This window comes from Maylandia zebra, linkage group LG16 (assembly GCF_041146795.1).
Source record: "Maylandia zebra isolate NMK-2024a linkage group LG16, Mzebra_GT3a, whole genome shotgun sequence".
Taxonomy (NCBI): domain Eukaryota; kingdom Metazoa; phylum Chordata; class Actinopteri; order Cichliformes; family Cichlidae; genus Maylandia; species Maylandia zebra.
Window position 1 is genome coordinate 32,969,648 of NC_135182.1, and position 18,035 is coordinate 32,987,682.

General features: G+C 39.5%; 1 protein-coding gene and 1 long non-coding RNA gene across 3 annotated transcripts; both read left to right on the forward strand.

Moving 5' to 3' along the window:
* The first annotated feature begins 4,085 nt into the window (after window positions 1-4,085).
* LOC143412963 (uncharacterized) lies at window positions 4,086-6,004 on the forward strand. Its single transcript, XR_013093497.1, has 4 exons — window positions 4,086-4,401; window positions 4,969-5,089; window positions 5,397-5,559; window positions 5,728-6,004. It is a non-coding gene; the product is annotated as an uncharacterized LOC143412963 (long non-coding RNA).
* Window positions 6,005-7,049: 1,045 nt separating this feature from the next.
* Window positions 7,050-17,591, forward strand: LOC143413086 (uncharacterized). 2 transcript variants are annotated; one of them, XM_076875334.1, is made up of 9 exons: window positions 8,727-8,878; window positions 9,275-9,346; window positions 10,172-10,277; window positions 10,854-10,924; window positions 11,005-13,033; window positions 13,119-13,334; window positions 13,406-13,453; window positions 15,605-15,703; window positions 16,996-17,591. In XM_076875334.1, exons 1-9 carry the CDS (start codon window positions 8,816-8,818, stop codon window positions 17,229-17,231), a joined length of 2,940 nt encoding a protein of 979 aa, XP_076731449.1. In that variant the 5' UTR covers window positions 8,727-8,815; the 3' UTR covers window positions 17,232-17,591. The 2 variants fall into 2 exon arrangements, with proteins under 2 accessions (XP_076731450.1, XP_076731449.1); XM_076875335.1 differs by lacking the exons at window positions 8,727-8,878; window positions 9,275-9,346 and adding an exon at window positions 7,050-7,220.
* The last annotated feature ends 444 nt before the right edge of the window (window positions 17,592-18,035 follow it).

Consider the following 18,035-nt stretch of genomic DNA (forward strand, 5'->3'; position numbering starts at 1 on the left):
ATTGTGTGTATTCAAAAGAAACTGAAAGTGAAAAAGTAATCATCATAGTGTGGGTGGATGATTTACTCATTGCAGCTAACAATGAAAATGTGCTTTCAGGCGTGAAAGAAATGCTCTCTTCTAAATATTTCACACGACAAATAACTAATTGTCTGTCCTGAATCAGTCTTATTAGGTAATGTTCAAATAATGTTATCATTCCAGTGTTTTCAGTGTGGGAGAAAGTACTCAGGGCCTTCAAGTTACACACTACGAAAGGCAGCAACAAGTTTAATATTCAGAAACCTAAAGTATGTATCAGCAGCAAAATGGAGCTAAAAATAAATGTTTGTTTCACTTCTATGAAGCTTTGAGTATTTTGGATTAGTAGCACTGCTGTGTTTGTTGCATCATATTGCTGTAATTGTTTATATGCTTTATATATTCTGAGGTAAGTTGATCTATAGTGTTACATCATATTCTATAAGGATGTTATGTGTTTGTTTACTTTCTGTCCAGTTTGACCCATTTAGCAGAAGTCAGCCTGTTTAAGGCTCTGATATCTATTCTGTATGACCTAAAGCAGTTATGACATGGTCTGATTTTCTCACCCAATAAAGGAATATTTAATATATCAGTCTACTCTTTGTTTATCAGAAACAGTTATCACAGCTCGTACATTTTCTTTTTACACATATATGTAAGCATTGAGCCAAATTTAGTAATGCCAACATATCAAACGGACAATATTTGTCTCTTATATATGATACATCTGTATATACACTGTCAAAGATACTTGTCTTTGAGTGAAGGTTTAAGGTCATAGGACATATAAATAACTGCAACTTGAATCTTTACTGAAAATCAGTATTTGACACAGAGTTCACTCACATGAATTTCACTCACATGTGCTGTAGAAGTGATTTGATTTGAGAGTTCAAACTCACTGCTGTAATGGCTTATGATGATTAATATAATAACTATAATATTGGCCATATCATATTTACACTGACTTTAGTCTCATGAACAACATTAGCTAATTGTTATTTACTAGCTAATCTTAAATGACTGCAGTACAAATATGAAGGCCAACAATCATGTTTTACAGTCCTGTGGTCTCAGCCTCAGATACTTATTAAATCACACAAAGCTCGTGTAGAAACAAACACACAAACAAAATATGTTCTCTTTCATTTCTGTCAAACAAAACTGTATGAAACGTTTCCAGCGATTGGTGTTATGGTTGCTAGGCAACCTGGGCAGCGCGATGGAGGCTAGACTGTCCCATTTCACAAGCCTCTTACTTCCGGCCTTAGCGGTCTTTGAGTACGCAGCCTTTGAGGATCGTTGAGGCTGCGTACTTTAAGGCTGCAGACCCTGAATTGGGATACAGCCTTTGTCTCATGTCAGTGTTTTCAGTTTTGCTTCCTTGGTCTCGTTAGCCCTGATGTCTCCCACCAGTGTTCACCTCCTGCCTCTCATTCCCCTCGTTATGCCCTGTGTATTTTAGCCCTGTATTTTCTGTGCTCCCTGTCGCGTCGTAAACGGCACTAATCCTGTGCTGTGTGTCTCCCCGTGGATTAGTTTTGTATTGTCTCTTATTTTCCAACCAGCAATAAAGCTGCCGTTTTTGAGTTTCACTCCAGTCTTCCGAGAGTCTGCATTTTGGGTCCTTTTCCTCGTTCCTGCCTGCACACAGCTGAACTATGACATTTAGGTATGTAGACATGGTCTACATACATACCTGCATGTTAGACCTAATCCCGAACCAAACTATTTAAAGCGGTATTTCCTTTAATTGTTGCTCCAGTTTTGGATATAATGAATTTATTTTTAGAAAATGGATACGTACCATAGGATTTTAAGGTTGCTGTAATTAAACCTCTATTTAAGAAACCCTCTTTTAATCAAGACAACTTAATGAACTATGGACCTATATCTAATCTTCCCTTCATATCTAAAATTCTTGAGGTAATAGTTGCCAATCAGGTGTGTTAGCACTTAAACAATAACGACCTGTTTGAAGAGTTTCAATCTGGCTTTAGAGCTCATCATAGCACTGAAACAGCTCTGGTGAAAGTTACTAATGATATTCTCATGGCCTCAGATAATGGACTGGTGACCATTCTGGTTCTACTGGACCTCAGTGCTGTTTTTGACACATTCAATCACAATATTCTCATAGAAAGGTTTGAAAATGTTGCAGGGATCAAAGGAACAGCACTAGGCTGGTTTAAATCTTACTTGTCCAACAGACTCAAGGTTTGTTTACGTAAATGATGAATCCTCTTCAACCTCTATGGTTACTTGTGGCGTACACCACAGGGTTCTGTACTTGGACTGATCCTTTTTACTATATATATGTTCCCTATTGGTAAAATCATTAGACAGCATGGGATAAATTTCCATAGCTATGCACACCTAAATCCTGATGAACCTAATCAGTTATAAAGATTACGGGCATGCTTGGAAGACATAAAAACCTGGATGTCTTCAAACTTCCTCCTTTTGAATTCCGACAAGACAGAAGTTGTCTTTGGACCAGAAGCTCAGAAAAACAAATTACTTGGTCAGTCCCTTCATCTGGATGGCATTAAATTAGCCTCCAGTAATAAAGCAAAGAACCTCTGTGTTATTTTTTGACAAAGACATGTCATTTAGATCTGACATGAAAGAGGTTTCTAGGGTCTCCTCCTTCCACCTCCGTAATATTGCTAAAATTAGAAACATCCCATCCAGGAGTGATGCTGAAAAACTAGTTGATGCCTTTGTTACTTCAAGGCTGCATTACTATAACTCTTAACTATCAGGAAGTCCACATAATGCAACTAAAAGTCTTCAGCTGATCCAAAATGCTGCAGCCAGGGTTCTGATGAATATCAAAAGAACAGATGACATCTCCTCCCGTGTTTTAAATGCACTTTAGAACAGCACGCAGCAACACTACATATGAGCGAGCGGAGGGAGGCATGGGGTCTTCACAGAGCCCCACTCTCTGCCAGCCGTCAGGGCGGGGGGGCCTGAAGGTGGAATTGGCCATCTGATCGAGGCCTGGGTTGCAGCGGCCCCCTGCCACTGCAGAGCCGGGGATGGTCTGCTTGATTTCCACCTCAGGGAGGAGGGCAACATCTGGGTCTGGGTATGAGTTCCCCCTCCGGGGCAAGAATACCTGGACCTGGGATGTAGAGAATGTTTGGGGAGTGTGATTGTGTGTACAGTGTCCATTTATGTCTGTGTCCACGTTGGGTGAGGGCCGAGTGTTTGTGGTTGTGTGTATGAGGGTGGGAAGGTATGTTTGTGTCTGCCGTACACATCACCACAAACAACACCACAAGCAGAGCACAAGTTTTAAGCCAGCGTGGTGTGATTATAGATGCCGTGCAGGTGGGTCCATCTCACATGCAGCGGCATCGCAGAACACGCCCCGCCACATACCCTCTTCCCCCGACTAAGACCGAGGAGCCACCTCCCCCCCCCCTCCATGAGCAAGCGAGGGAATAGGCCTGGAGCATCAGCTCCCCAGCCCAGCCACGGGGAAGTGACTACCTGGGCGTTCGCCTGTAGATCTAGCGGCGCTGGTGACGAGGTGGTTCCAGGGACCGCCCACGCTTCCAGCGGCACCCCCATCCCGCTAGCGCACCAGCCTGTGGCTCACCTGAGCCGGTCGTTCCCTCGCGCTGTCCAACAATTACAATAATTATACGGTTGCTGTAACAGATTGTAGATACAATGCAGGTGAGTCCATCTCACCTGCAGCAGCATCCCAGACCAGCCACAATAATAAAGATTTTTCTATTTCATTATAAACTTTGTCCTAATTATGTCATGAGTTTTTACTATTTAAAAAGAAAAAGAAAGCATCACAAAAACACTTAAGGTCATGAAAATTAATTGTATTGCTGCAATACTTAAATATCTGTGGTCTAATCTATTTTTATTCACCAATCTCATTGTAGCAATAATATGCCTTTTTGGTCCAAGTTAATTATTTGAATTTTAAAACTCTTTTAGCCAAATAACTTTGACGTTGTTACTAAAACTCATCATCCCCATTTACTACTTTTGTTTCATTCTTTAAAAATTTAGAAGCATAAATATCAGTCTTTTGGAAAAATTACATTTTATACAGTATTATTAAGTCTACATATTCCAAGTGAGTTATGTCAGAATGCACTAGAGCAATTTAACTCTATTACATCATAGCATTCTATTTGCAAGAATCCCAGTGTTAATCCACTGTTCTTGGCCAATGATATCCACTCCTCAGCACTATGGGGGCGCTAATGTACATCTACGCTGGTTGCCAACCACCATGAACATTTAAAGAGCAGAAGAAGAAGAAGAGGACACTAAAGAGTTCAGGTGCACGACATGAGGATTTAATGAGACAGCTTTTATCTTACTGCTTTCGTGGAAGATCAGGTGAGAACCATACAAATTCCCTTACACATGATGTTTATATAAATATATTCATCCAATAAAGCAAAGTAATATAGGTTATTATATTACGTTCGGATACACCAAAGCATCTAATTTTTGACAGTTTAGCTAGCCAGCATGCTAGTAGCAAAAGTTTGACATTCTGTTGCTGTTGGTTTGATTAATTTTGGTTTTAGCATCACAAAACTTGTGGTTTTAAAACTAGTGAGATCTGTTTTCAGAAAATATTTTACAAATGAAACAAAAACTGTAGGACAAATATGCTTATTGTTCAACCATACTAAATCATTATTTTAATTTATAACTTTAAGAAATATAAAAGGTTAAGGAAATGTGGATATGAAAATTAACTCATTAAGATTTGCAGTAACTTTAGACCAAATAAAATATACGAAACAGAACTTCCACAGGTAGGGCATGCAGCCTCTGACACACAGTGATACAAGATAGGATCATAAATAGATTTTTCGATCTGTTTATTTCTATGTCTACATACATTTTGTAGTATAATGTGTTATTTCTAAAGTCATTAATACCTGATCTTTGCAGGGGATGGCGGCAACAAGGCCACGGAGAGCTAAAATAAATCCCATACAAGATGCTAGGTATTACTGCTCCTTAGGTGAAGACAAGGCAGGATTTGATGTGAGGTATATTGATTCATTTAAAGGTGAGTTGATTCCAAAGAATGCAGTCAGCTTCTCAAAATAGAAATTTTTATGTTTTTTGTAGTTTTTTTGTAGCATACCATGCATGAGAAAATTAATAATCACGAATATAATTATACTTGTTTTATTATTATTATTATTATATTTCTATTTTTTCCTTGTCTTTCCCCAAGGAATTATGAACATGTTACATGTTCCAAAATAAATAATACAATATAATCAAATAAAAAACATATTTAAAAACAAGAAGGATTTTAATTAAATGGTTTATAGTTTATTGCCCAATTTGTTTTTGATGTGTGTCTTTAGGTCGCGGTGTGTTCAGCTGTCGGTCATTTCAAAAGGGAGATTTTCTTTTTGAGTACAGAGGACAAATCATAACTAAAGAGGAACAAGAAAACCGAATGAAACTTTACCATGATGCACTCAAGGTTTTCATATTTGATTTCAAGTTCAATGGAAAACAGTTATGGTATGTAACTGCTTTGATAAAGGATAAAATACATGAGGTTTACAAATTATAATATTCAAATAATATTTTGAATTGAATATTAAAATGTTATTCAGACGTTCTACAACCTAATATACTTAATGACTTTCTTTACAGAGTGTAATTGTTATTGTATACTTTTTGTTTTAGTGTTGATGCTACCAGAGAGGACGGCTCACTTGGCAGACTTGTAAATGACGATAATGTGAATCCAAACAGTAAAATGACAGTTACCAGAGTGGATGGAAGGCCCCATCTCTGTTTGTTTGCAATCAAAGATATTGGTCCAGGAGAAGAAATCACCTATAACTATGGTGATTCCAACTGGCCATGGAGAAGCAAGGTATAATGTAAATAGTACAGTATAAGTATAAATAGTATTAAATGAATAAAGGCTATACTGAAAAGTATGCATACACACACGGGTCCTGTGTAATACTCAACTGGACAGGTCCAGACATTAGGAGGACCGAGTTTCGAAATGAATTCAGATCAATGAGAGTTACTCTGGCAATTGTGCATACACACACGGGTCCTGTGTATTACTCAACTGGACAGGTCCAGACATTAGGAGGACTGTATTCATCTTGGCTAGACCCAAAGACTGCCATTCATTATTCACGCTTCTTCCTTAGAAATCCAACATGGTGCCATCTCAGGCTGTGGATGAGAATGCAGCCAGTTCCTCTCCTAACGACGCAACAAAGGTAAATTGGAGTTTCAGTGTCAGATTGTTTTAGTTGTAGACTGAGGTGCTAGTTATTAGGCAGTATTGAGGTATGTGGGTCCTTGGTTATCTTGACCAAGTAAGATGCACGCATTAGGAGGACTGAGATTTGAAACAGGAAGTATAAACAACTGAGTTCTACCTACAAGTGCGCCCACACACACGGGTCCTGTGTATTACTCAACTGGACAGGTCCAGACATTAGGAGGACTGAGTTTAGAAATGAATTCAGATCAATGAGAGTTACTCTGGCAATTGTGCATACACACACGGGTCCTGTGTATTACTCAACTGGACAGGTCCAGACATTAGGAGGACTGTATTCATCTTGGCTAGACCCAAAGACTGCCATTCATTATTCATGCTTCTTCCTTAGAAATCCAACATGGTGCCATCTCAGGCTGTGGATGAGAATGCAGCCAGTTCCTCTCCTAACGACGCAACAAAGGTAAATTGGAGTTTCAGTGTCAGATTGTTTTAGTTGTAGACTGAGGTGCTAGTTATTAGGCAGTATTGAGGTATGTGGGTCCTTGGTTATCTTGACCAAGTAAGATGCACGCATTAGGAGGACTGGGATTTGAAACAGGAAGTATAAACAACTGAGTTCTACCTACAAGTGCGCCCACACACACGGGTCCTGTGTATTACTCAACTGGACAGGTCCAGACATTAGGAGGACCGAGTTTCGAAATGAATTCAGATCAATGAGAGTTACTCTGGCAATTGTGCATACACACACGGGTCCTGTGTATTACTCAACTGGACAGGTCCAGACATTAGGAGGACTGTATTCATCTTGGCTAGACCCAAAGACTGCCATTCATTATTCACGCTTCTTCCTTAGAAATCCAACATGGTGCCATCTCAGGCTGTGGATGAGAATGCAGCCAGTTCCTCTCCTAACGACACAACAAAGGTAAATTGGAGTTTCAGTGTCAGATTGTTTTAGTTGTAGACTGAGGTGCTAGTTATTAGGCAGTATTGAGGTATGTGGGTCCTTGGTTATCTTGACCAAGTAAGATGCACGCATTAGGAGGACTGAGATTTGAAACAGGAAGTATAAACAACTGAGTTCTACCTACAAGTGCGCCCACACACACGGGTCCTGTGTATTACTCAACTGGACAGGTCCAGACATTAGGAGGACTGTATTCATCTTGGCTAGACCCAAAGACTGCCATTCATTATTCATGCTTCTTCCTTAGAAATCCAACATGGTGGCATCTCAGGCTGTGGATGAGATTGCAGCCAGTTCCTCTCCTAACGACGCAACAAAGGTAAATTGGAGTTTCAGTGTCAGATTGTTTTAGTTGTAGACTGAGGTGCTAGTTATTAGGCAGTATTGAGGTATGTGGGTCCTTGGTTATCTTGACCAAGTAAGATGCACGCATTAGGAGGACTGAGATTTGAAACAGGAAGTATAAACAACTGAGTTCTACCTACAAGTGCGCCCACACACACGGGTCCTGTGTATTACTCAACTGGACAGGTCCAGACATTAGGAGGACTGTATTCATCTTGGCTAGACCCAAAGACTGCCATTCATTATTCATGCTTCTTCCTTAGAAATCCAACATGGTGCCATCTCAGGCTGTGGATGAGAATGCAGCCAGTTCCTCTCCTAACGACGCAACAAAGGTAAATTGGAGTTTCAGTGTCAGATTGTTTTAGTTGTAGACTGAGGTGCTAGTTATTAGGCAGTATTGAGGTATGTGGGTCCTTGGTTATCTTGACCAAGTAAGATGCACGCATTAGGAGGACTGAGATTTGAAACAGGAAGTATAAACAACTGAGTTCTACCTACAAGTGCGCCCACACACACGGGTCCTGTGTATTACTCAACTGGACAGGTCCAGACATTAGGAGGACTGAGTTTAGAAATTAATTCAGATCAATGAGAGTTACTCTGGCAATTGTGCATACACACACGGGTCCTGTGTATTACTCAACTGGACAGGTCCAGACATTAGGAGGACTGTATTCATCTTGGCTAGACCCAAAGACTGCCATTCATTATTCACGCTTCTTCCTTAGAAATCCAACATGGTGCCATCTCAGGCTGTGGATGAGAATGCAGCCAGTTCCTCTCCTAACGACGCAACAAAGGTAAATTGGAGTTTCAGTGTCAGATTGTTTTAGTTGTAGACTGAGGTGCTAGTTATTAGGCAGTATTGAGGTATGTGGGTCCTTGGTTATCTTGACCAAGTAAGATGCACGCATTAGGAGGACTGAGATTTGAAACAGGAAGTATAAACAACTGAGTTCTACCTACAAGTGCGCCCACACACACGGGTCCTGTGTATTACTCAACTGGACAGGTCCAGACATTAGGAGGACTGAGTTTAGAAATGAATTCAGATCAATGAGAGTTACTCTGGCAATTGTGCATACACACACGGGTCCTGTGTATTACTCAACTGGACAGGTCCAGACATTAGGAGGACTGTATTCATCTTGGCTAGACCCAAAGACTGCCATTCATTATTCACGCTTCTTCCTTAGAAATCCAACATGGTGCCATCTCAGGCTGTGGATGAGAATGCAGCCAGTTCCTCTCCTAACGACGCAACAAAGGTAAATTGGAGTTTCAGTGTCAGATTGTTTTAGTTGTAGACTGAGGTGCTAGTTATTAGGCAGTATTGAGGTATGTGGGTCCTTGGTTATCTTGACCAAGTAAGATGCACGCATTAGGAGGACTGAGATTTGAAACAGGAAGTATAAACAACTGAGTTCTACCTACAAGTGCGCCCACACACACGGGTCCTGTGTATTACTCAACTGGACAGGTCCAGACATTAGGAGGACTGAGTTTAGAAATGAATTCAGATCAATGAGAGTTACTCTGGCAATTGTGCATACACACACGGGTCCTGTGTAATACTCAACTGGACAGGTCCAGACATTAGGAGGACTGTATTCATCTTGGCTAGACCCAAAGACTGCCATTCATTATTCACGCTTCTTCTTTAGAAATCCAACATGGTGGCATCTCAGGCTGTGGATGAGAATGCAGCCAGTTCCTCTCCTAACGACGCAACAAAGGTAAATTGGAGTTTCAGTGTCAGATTGTTTTAGTTGTAGACTGAGGTGCTAGTTATTAGGCAGTATTGAGGTATGTGGGTCCTTGGTTATCTTGACCAAGTAAGATGCACGCATTAGGAGGACTGAGATTTGAAACAAGAAGTATGAAACCCCAACCCTAAATCTGGTTTGCATAAAGACGTAGTTCTCGGCTTGGTTGAAATGAACTCTGATGTAGTTAGATCGCATATTTGAATTTCAGCTGATCAAGGAGCAAGAATGAAGCTTACTATAGGAAGGAGCATGTAAATACAACCGAAACAATCGCTAAACTCTTTCCTGTTAATGCTAAGCACATTTATGTAACATTGTTGTGTAAAGGCCATCCGTTATGTCTTGATGGATTCATGACTTCATGATTTAATTATACTTTTTTACACTCCCAGTCAAAACTTTGGACACATCTTCTCATTTCAGAAAGAACAAATTGTAAGTCTAATCTTTTTTGGGTGTTGTGGGTCCACAATGAATTTTCTTTTCATTGTGGTTTTGTAATATATACCATAATATAAAACCTAGAAGAACAAATTGTTTTGAAAATTGATCTATATACAGCAGGTATTTTTCCCTTTAAATTTTGCATTGCAAAAGTTACAAAAATTGATTTAATAGTTTTAGTAACACTTGAACCTGTTTTTTTTTTTTGTTTTTTTTTCTTCCGTCCTTAACTCCTTTTTAAAGAGGAACCAAAACAACTATTTGGTTGTGATATTTTACATCACAAAAGTATGAATTTTGTTTTTGATTACACTGTTTTTTTTTTTTTGTTTTTTTTTTACCAAACAGGACTGCGATCATGATCTAGTCCCTGACGAAATGTCAAGTTTAGAAAAATGTTTTGCATGTGGAGGACCTTTTTCGCCTCTGAAATGGAGTGGTGTGAGATGTGAAGGTAATTATTTAATTATGGAAGGTTGGGTACCTTAGAATATCTTAAATATGATCCATAAGGAACACTATAAAAACTAATCCATAAGTAAATATGATATATGTTCATAATGAACCTTTTACATCTGCACTTTTTACATATTTACTTACCATGTCATTATTAAAGCTGCTATACCCAATTTGCAAAAACAAGTTAGCTTAACATATTTTTTTTTCATGTTCATAACAACATTTTAACAAAGCATAGCTATAAATGTTGTTTGGAGATTAAAGAAAAAAAAATGAAGTGGTTCTGTTGCATTTGTCTAAAACCATCAGCCAATAACATGGCTCAGTCCAGAAAAACGATAGAACAGTCTTTCCTGACTCCTTAAATTCTACATTAACATGGCTCCACCACACTATGCACTGGCCTGTTTAGCAGCAAAGCACACCAGGGGGTGTGGCCTATGGATAATATCCAATGGGAGGGGGGAGCCTTCTTGACTGTGTTTATGCTTCCATCTAGCCTGTTTTTTTTAAATTGGGGAAAGCGGCTTTAACTACCTTTCTTTTATTAACTTAATTTTTCTCTGTCTAGTTTGCTACCAGTCCTGGCACAAAAGATGTTATGTTAGCCACAAGGTGAACCTCACTGAACCTCTTCCAGAGGTAAGTGTTTTTGCAGAATTCTTCTCAGTAAAATATGTAAGGTAAACAAAGTCTTACTTTGTGTTTTTGATTGTTATTAGGTCTTTAGTGAAGATAGTTCAAGTGAGGGGGCTTCATCAGAAGAGGAATATGTGCCAGATTCTATAGCTGACTCAGACAGCTCATGGGACAACAAATCAGAGCCTTTAAATATAAGTTGCAAACAAGTACAGAACTCTGAGATCTCCAGCAGTCAATCTGCTTGCAAAACGAAAAGACCTCGCCTAGAAAGTTTTTTAGAGAGAGTAGGACAAAGAATTTCAGAAGATGCCGAATCAATATCTGAAGATGGAATTGGCACAAGACAGCTCGACGTATCAGGGGTTATTGCCACAGCAGAAAAGTCTGATGCTGAAGGCATTGTTGATGACTCTAATACTACGGCTGAAGATTCCTTAAAAACATCCTCCTCACTAAGAAACAAAACATACTGCTACATTTGTGGAAAACTACAGACAAAGTTTACACGTCATTTAAAAACTCATGAGAAATCACATGCAGATGTTGCTCGAGTTTTAAGTCTTCCCAAGAAGTCCAAAGACCGTTTGAAAATGCTTTCTAAGCTGCGAAACAAAGGAAACCACAGACATAACTCGGAGGTCATCGCAAGTGGGATTGGATCATTAAAAACCAGACGCACATCAAAAAAACCCTACAAAGGAAAAGACTATATTCACTGCATTTATTGCGAGGCATTATATCTTAAAAGAGATCTTTGGAGACATGTTCGTAAATGTTCTTCAAAACCAGTGGAGGCCAATTCAGAGGGGGGACGAAAAAAGGTCTTGTCCCTGGCCTGTATGAGTGAGTCAGCTCTGTGTCAGCAAGTTTCCCCCGGTGTTTGGAAGATATTAGCTGTCATGAAAGATGATGAAATAACTTCTACTGTGCGAAGTGACTTCTCTATTCTTCAGCTTGCTCAATCATTCTTTAACAAACATGGGAAAGATCCCACCAAATTTGACTACATTCGCCAGACACTCCGAGAATGTGGAAGACTTCTGCTCACACTTCGGAAAGAATGCTCAATACACACTTTTGAGGATGCTGTAAGACCTGCAAATTTCAATGTGGTTATCAAAGCTGTTAAGAAGGTGTGTGGGTATGATGAAGAAAAGAACTGCTACTCGACTCCAAGCCTTGCTTTAAAGTTGGGACACTCACTGCAGAAAGTCTGTGATATTATACATTGCAGAGCACTGATGGCAGAAGACAGTGCACTGATAAAGTCAACCCAGAGTTTCAAAACCCTTTATGCTACAAAGTGGTCAGAACTCATCTCCCATACTGCATTAACCACACTAAACGAGCGGCACTTCAACAAGCCTTCCACACTTCCTTTCACAGAAGATGTTCAGCGTCTTCATAGACATCTGGAGAAGACTACAGAACAAGCACTGAAGGACTTGGAAGAGCATAGTTCACCAAAATCATACAGTGAACTTTGTAAAGCTACCATGGCAAATGTAATACTATTTAACAGGAGAAGAGGGGGAGAAATTTCAAAGATGACACTGAATGGCTTCCAGGAGAGAGACACTAGTACCCTGCACAAGGATGTTGCAATTGGACTGACAAAATTTGAACTTTACCTTTGTCAACACTTCAGTCGTGTAGAATTGAGGGGTAAACGAGGACGCAAGGTTGCAGTGCTACTTTCACCAGACATGGTGAATGCCATAACACGGCTGACAGAGAAAAGACAAGACTGTGGTGTTCTGGCAGAAAACATATTCCTGTTTGCCAGACCTCATTGTCTGACTCCCTACAGAGGACAGGACTGTTTGAGGATTTATGCGACTGAATGTGGGGCTGAAAACCCTGAACACCTACGTTCAACGCAGTTGCGCAAACATGTCGCAACTTTGTCTCAGATCTTAAACCTCAAGAATCACGAGTTAGACCAAGTTGCCAACTTCCTAGGTCATGATATTCGTGTTCATCGCGAATATTATAGACTTCCAGAGGCTACTACCCAGCTTGCCAAAATATCCAAACTACTGATTGCCATGGAGAAAGGGTCTCTCAAAAGCCTTCAAGGCAAAACACTTGAAGAGATTGAAATCGAAGGTAAAGTGGTGTTAAGGTTAAGAATTATACACGTTTCCTGCACTATAACCTTATAATTCATTAAGACAATCTTTTATTTTGTTAGATAACCTACAGTTGACAGATTCAAGTGAAGAAAGTGAGGTCGGAGCGGAGCGTGAGGAGGTCGGAGCGGAGCGTGAGGAGGTCGGAGCGGAGCGTGAGGAGGTCGGAGCGGAGCGTGAGGAGGTCGGAGCGGAGCGTGAGGAGGTCGGAGCGGAGCGTGAGGAGGTCGGAGCGGAGCGTGAGGTCAATGAAGGAAATCTTGTATATCCACAGATTGGTAAGTACAATGTGATTAGTCTCAACTTTGTTCAATTTATGAAATCACATGACTAATAGACTTTATTACAGATTCTATAGATACTAGAATGATGAAGAAAGTTGTCAAGGAACCTCCAGGTATGTGTTTGTCATCATTTATTGAAGCTTTTACCTTTGTAACTACTTCCTAGACACTTTTGCTATCTTTGCTATCTTTATGTAAAAAAAAAAAAAAAAGATAATTCATTACTATCATTTTTCCAGTGATTGTTACCTTTGTCCAAATGGTAATTTAAAGAAAGTCAAGGATCTTTCTAAAGACCAGCTCAACAGAATAGAAAGGTCAGTTTTGGAGGATGGTCAGGTAGGAAATGCTAGTTTGAACAGGTGATTTTGAGCTGTGATTTAAAGTTCTAGAGAGAATCTAATGAGCAGAGGAAGTTCCAGAGGGTGCAATTAGCAGTGGCAAAGGATTGTACCCTCAGATTTATGATTTTGATGATGGGGGTAAGGAGGTTAGTGTTAGCAGTGTTGTGGGAGAGTGACAGTAAAGACAATCCCTCAGGGTGGCGGGGGCGAGGTTGTTGAAGGCTTAAAAGTTGGTTAGGAGTTTGCACTCAATACTATAGTCAGTGTGCAGCCAGTAATGTTCTTTTTAGGATGTGGTGATATAGTCTCTAGAGTGAGTGCAGTAGAGTAAGGGGGCAGCAGAGTTCTTAATAGATTGCAGTTCTTGGAGGTGAGTTTGGGGAAAGCAAAGATGCTGGGATTCTTTTTGAGGGTGGAGAGAATGGATAGGATTAGGAAGAACAATATCATTGGGACTGCACATGTTGGAAAAAATGTCTACATTGTTCTACATTGGCCAGGTTGAGGTTGTGTTGGGCATGTGCAAACAAGGGACAGTGAGGAAGGTTTGTTGAAGGATGTTAGAAAGGAAGCTGCCCTGCAGGAGACAGAAGGAGATGAGATTAATCAAGAGAGATGAAAATAGTTGGTGTGTGGAGGGCTGATCTACTACTCTTTATTTACCTGGTTTGCGCTTCTGAAGTATTCCCTCTACGCTCTCATCCTCTTTCTACAGTAAATCAGTGGTGAGTGGAAAGTTGACCAGTCACCGGAGTAGTGATGGGTCGTTCGCGAACGAAATGGCTCTTAGAGCTGGTTCTTTGAAGTGAACGATGCGAGCCGGCTCCTTATTGGGAGCCGTGGATTTTTTTTTTTTTACTTTCTCTTGCCCTCTCTCTCACTTTTTTCGCTGCACGTCAGCCTTGTGTTTGCGCTGAGTAGAGACGGGAGGGGCGCAAACAGAGCCTTGCGTTTGCACCCCTCCCGCCTCTGAGCAGAGGGAGGAGCTAGGGGCGGTAGTTACACTCGCAACAGCAGTAGCACACGAAAAGAGCAGCAGGGAGAGAGAGAGAAAGAGAGCCGGGAGCAACAACAAGAGACAATGTCGTCACATTAGAAAGGTGGAGTAAAGAAAATGAGTGACACCAAGAAAAGAAGCAAAATCTAGAACCATTTAAATTTTACTGACAATACATAGGCAGAGTGTAGAGTCTGCAAGAAAAGGATATCATATAGAGCCGGTGCACGGGCACCTGAAAACTGTCCACTCATCAGTCCGATGGGAAGATAAAACACAGTGAATTAAGTGTGATATAAGTGAAGCTGCCAGTGTGTCTACCCACTGAGCTGAGCACTGGGCACTTGGTATTTTTAAATTTAAAGTTTAAATTTTAAAAGTTAAATTGTAAATGGTAGGTTTTTGTATTTTATAATTTATTTTTTAAATTTTATGTGGAGTGAATAAATAAAAGCAGATTTATATAATGAACATATATACATAGAAAACACGTTTTTAAACATTAGTAATTCATTTTGTGCATAATTTTATATTGTTGTTAATAATAAATGAATGAAAGCAACAAAATAACCTGAAGAGCCGGTTCGGGAGCCGAAAGAGCCGGCTCTTTTTAGTGAGCCGAGCCGAGAGAGCCGGATCTCTAAAAAGAGCCGGAAATCCCATCACTACACCGGAGTCTTGTTTGGAGAAAAATTCAGCCTTGTATCTTTTAATATCAGCTGTAATAGCTCTAGCCATATTCCACATTCACATGTGTCACCTTAAACTAAAAGTCATAGTTGCGACTCTGGATTTATCTTAGAAACCATATTCAAGATTTCAAGGTCCATTAGTTGCTTGACCACATTCAGGAGCATTTGACATTACATTATAAGAGATTTAATACAACAAATATATGCTTACTGTTTTGTTTTGTTTTTCAGCACAAAGTAAAAATGGAGCGGGTAAGGTCATTGAACCCAACAGAATACTAAACAAGGAGATGAAGCCAAGCAGTAAGAAGAAAACAAATAAACAATCTGGTAAATGGTGACATGCATACAAAAGTCACTTAAGCACAAATGTAAACTTCATGCATTTTTGAACCCAGTTATCCACACCACCCAAGCCAGTATGGTGACTATGCTCATCTTTCTGCCAGGGACCGTACCATAATTCTACAACTTGGTTAGACAATTATATTAACCTACTTGGTAAGGTAAAACATAAATCACATTCAATGTGGAACAATACCTTGTATTAAGTAATGGGATAAATGTTTAAATTACTTTCCCTATGCCTGTTTTAATCTGTAATACATTTAAATACTTATCATTTTCAAAACAGCAATGCACCAAAACAATTAATAAACAAAGCAATGAGAACATATTATGATTTGGGTTTTTAATTTTGAGGATTCCTCAACCATTGGGCTTCTACATTATCTCCATACTCTGAACATCATCTTATTCCCATAGGCAGAATCTGGATAATATTGGAAAATTTGGGCTGGTTTGGCTAATTGTGGGCTGTAACCTGAACGTCTTGAAGAAAATTATGTTCACTGAAAAAACCTGAAGGCCCACCTCATGGTCAGGCAGGGTCCACCCTTGTTTTTAAATAAACATTTGAGTCAGACAGTTATATATGAAATGTTTGAGTATATGTTATACATTTCAAATTATTACAATATCATGCTATACATGTTTTTTGTTGTATAACGGTGTGTGGAATAAAATGCTCTCCATCCATAGTGATTTGCCATAGCTATTTATTGGAATTCTGACTTAATGTGGGCTACCTTTCAGAATTTTACATTTAAATAAATGTATTCATCCATTGTAATAAGTATTTAAACAGTCAGCATTACAGGATTTATACCAAAGAAACACTGTTACAACAAATTCACCTTAAAGGGGACATATTATGCAAAACCCACTTTTTTTTGTTGCTTTTGTATGTATATTTGGTTATGAATTGCCTCCCGACTCCTTAAGTGTAGGTTTTCAACAACTAAAAAAGGAGCTCTTTTAGGTCCCAGGTAGTGTATTTTGCACAATCCAGCATAATCACAGCCTCAGCACCTGTCCTCGTGGACAATGCAAAGGCCGTCTTTGGGCTGTGTAGACTAAACACTAACTGTTCTTAGCAGGGCTGTAAAACTAGTGTGTGCAGAACTCAATTCTTCGGCTTATTTGAAGGAAGCCGATTATCGCCATTATATTTTTGCATCCTACAACCATGTCAACTCACACAATTGAGCATAATACGTCCCCTTTAATTTAAAAATTGTTTAAAAAGTAGTTTGTTTACATTTATTTTTTTCTGCTTCTAGCTTCTCTGGAAAATGCAAGGAGGGTCAAAAAGCATCCTTGGTCTCCCACGGAGGTTGCTGCGATAATGAAGTATTTTGGCGAACATATCAAAAAAGGAAAACTGGCCACTATTATCGAATGCCAGCAATGCAAAACTGCAGAAGATCCTGCTCTGGCTGGTCGTTCTATTCAAAACATCAGAGATTTTGTGAGGAATCGGGGCGTGTCGTTGAAGAAAAAAGAAAATCCTATGTAGAGGAGTCTACATAACTCCAAAGTACTTCTTGGAGGAGTTACAAAAGATATTTTGTATGTTTTGGTTTCTCATTTATTTATTTTAGAATTTTACTATTAGAAGATTGGTAAATTCATTTTGTTGACACTGTTTTAGTGCATCTGATCTAAGAGGACATATAATTTTATATTGCCAGTTATTTTCATTTCTGTTAACAAAACAATCCTGTTTTTGTAAAATGCACTCAATTTGTTCCTTTTATTCACCTGTTGCCCTTTTAATACACACAAAATACATGTTTGTGTATGTGTATGGCCTTTGTCCTGTTAATAAAGTTAGCCCTGACAATTACTGTTCATGTCAGGGGGAGGAGCCAAGTTACCTAATTAGTGTTGTCCTCTTATTACACCATGTTGTCAGGTTCTTATATTTTGAGTTCTGGTGTGTTTTTCACAATTTTGAAGTGAGATTTGTGTTGTACAACTCAAATGGGATTTTTAAAGATGCACTTCATCTATCTAGCACAAGCGGAAAGGGGGGTCCGTTTAGTGTTGCAAAAATCTTGTTTGAAAAAATTGTCCTTCCAATTCACCTTTACCAGTATATGTGTGTGTGTGTGTGTGTGTGTGTGTGTGTGTGTGTGTGTGTGTGTGTGTGTGTGTGTCTATCTAGATTTGATCCCCCTGTGTTTCTCTAAATTTCCACTGATTTCTTTCCAGGGCTTTTCTTCAGTCTAGTGGAAGTTTGAGGTCCCTATGATGGTTGGATTGATGATTCTGTTAGGGTACCTGGGTCTAGTGACCCAGTGGTTTTGATTTTGTTTGC

What these genes read in the sequence shown, in the direction of transcription:
- LOC143413086 (XM_076875334.1), top strand. Translation starts at nt 8,816, where the DNA reads ATGGTGCCATCTCAGGCTGTGGATGAGAATGCAGCCAGTTCCTCTCCT. An exon ending in CTCCTAACGACGCAACAAAG is followed by an intron (nt 8,879 to 9,274) that starts GTAAATTGGAGT and finishes CTTCTTCTTTAG; the next exon opens with AAATCCAACATGGTGGCATC. An exon ending in GAGTGGTGTGAGATGTGAAG is followed by an intron (nt 10,278 to 10,853) that starts GTAATTATTTAA and finishes TTCTCTGTCTAG; the next exon opens with TTTGCTACCAGTCCTGGCAC.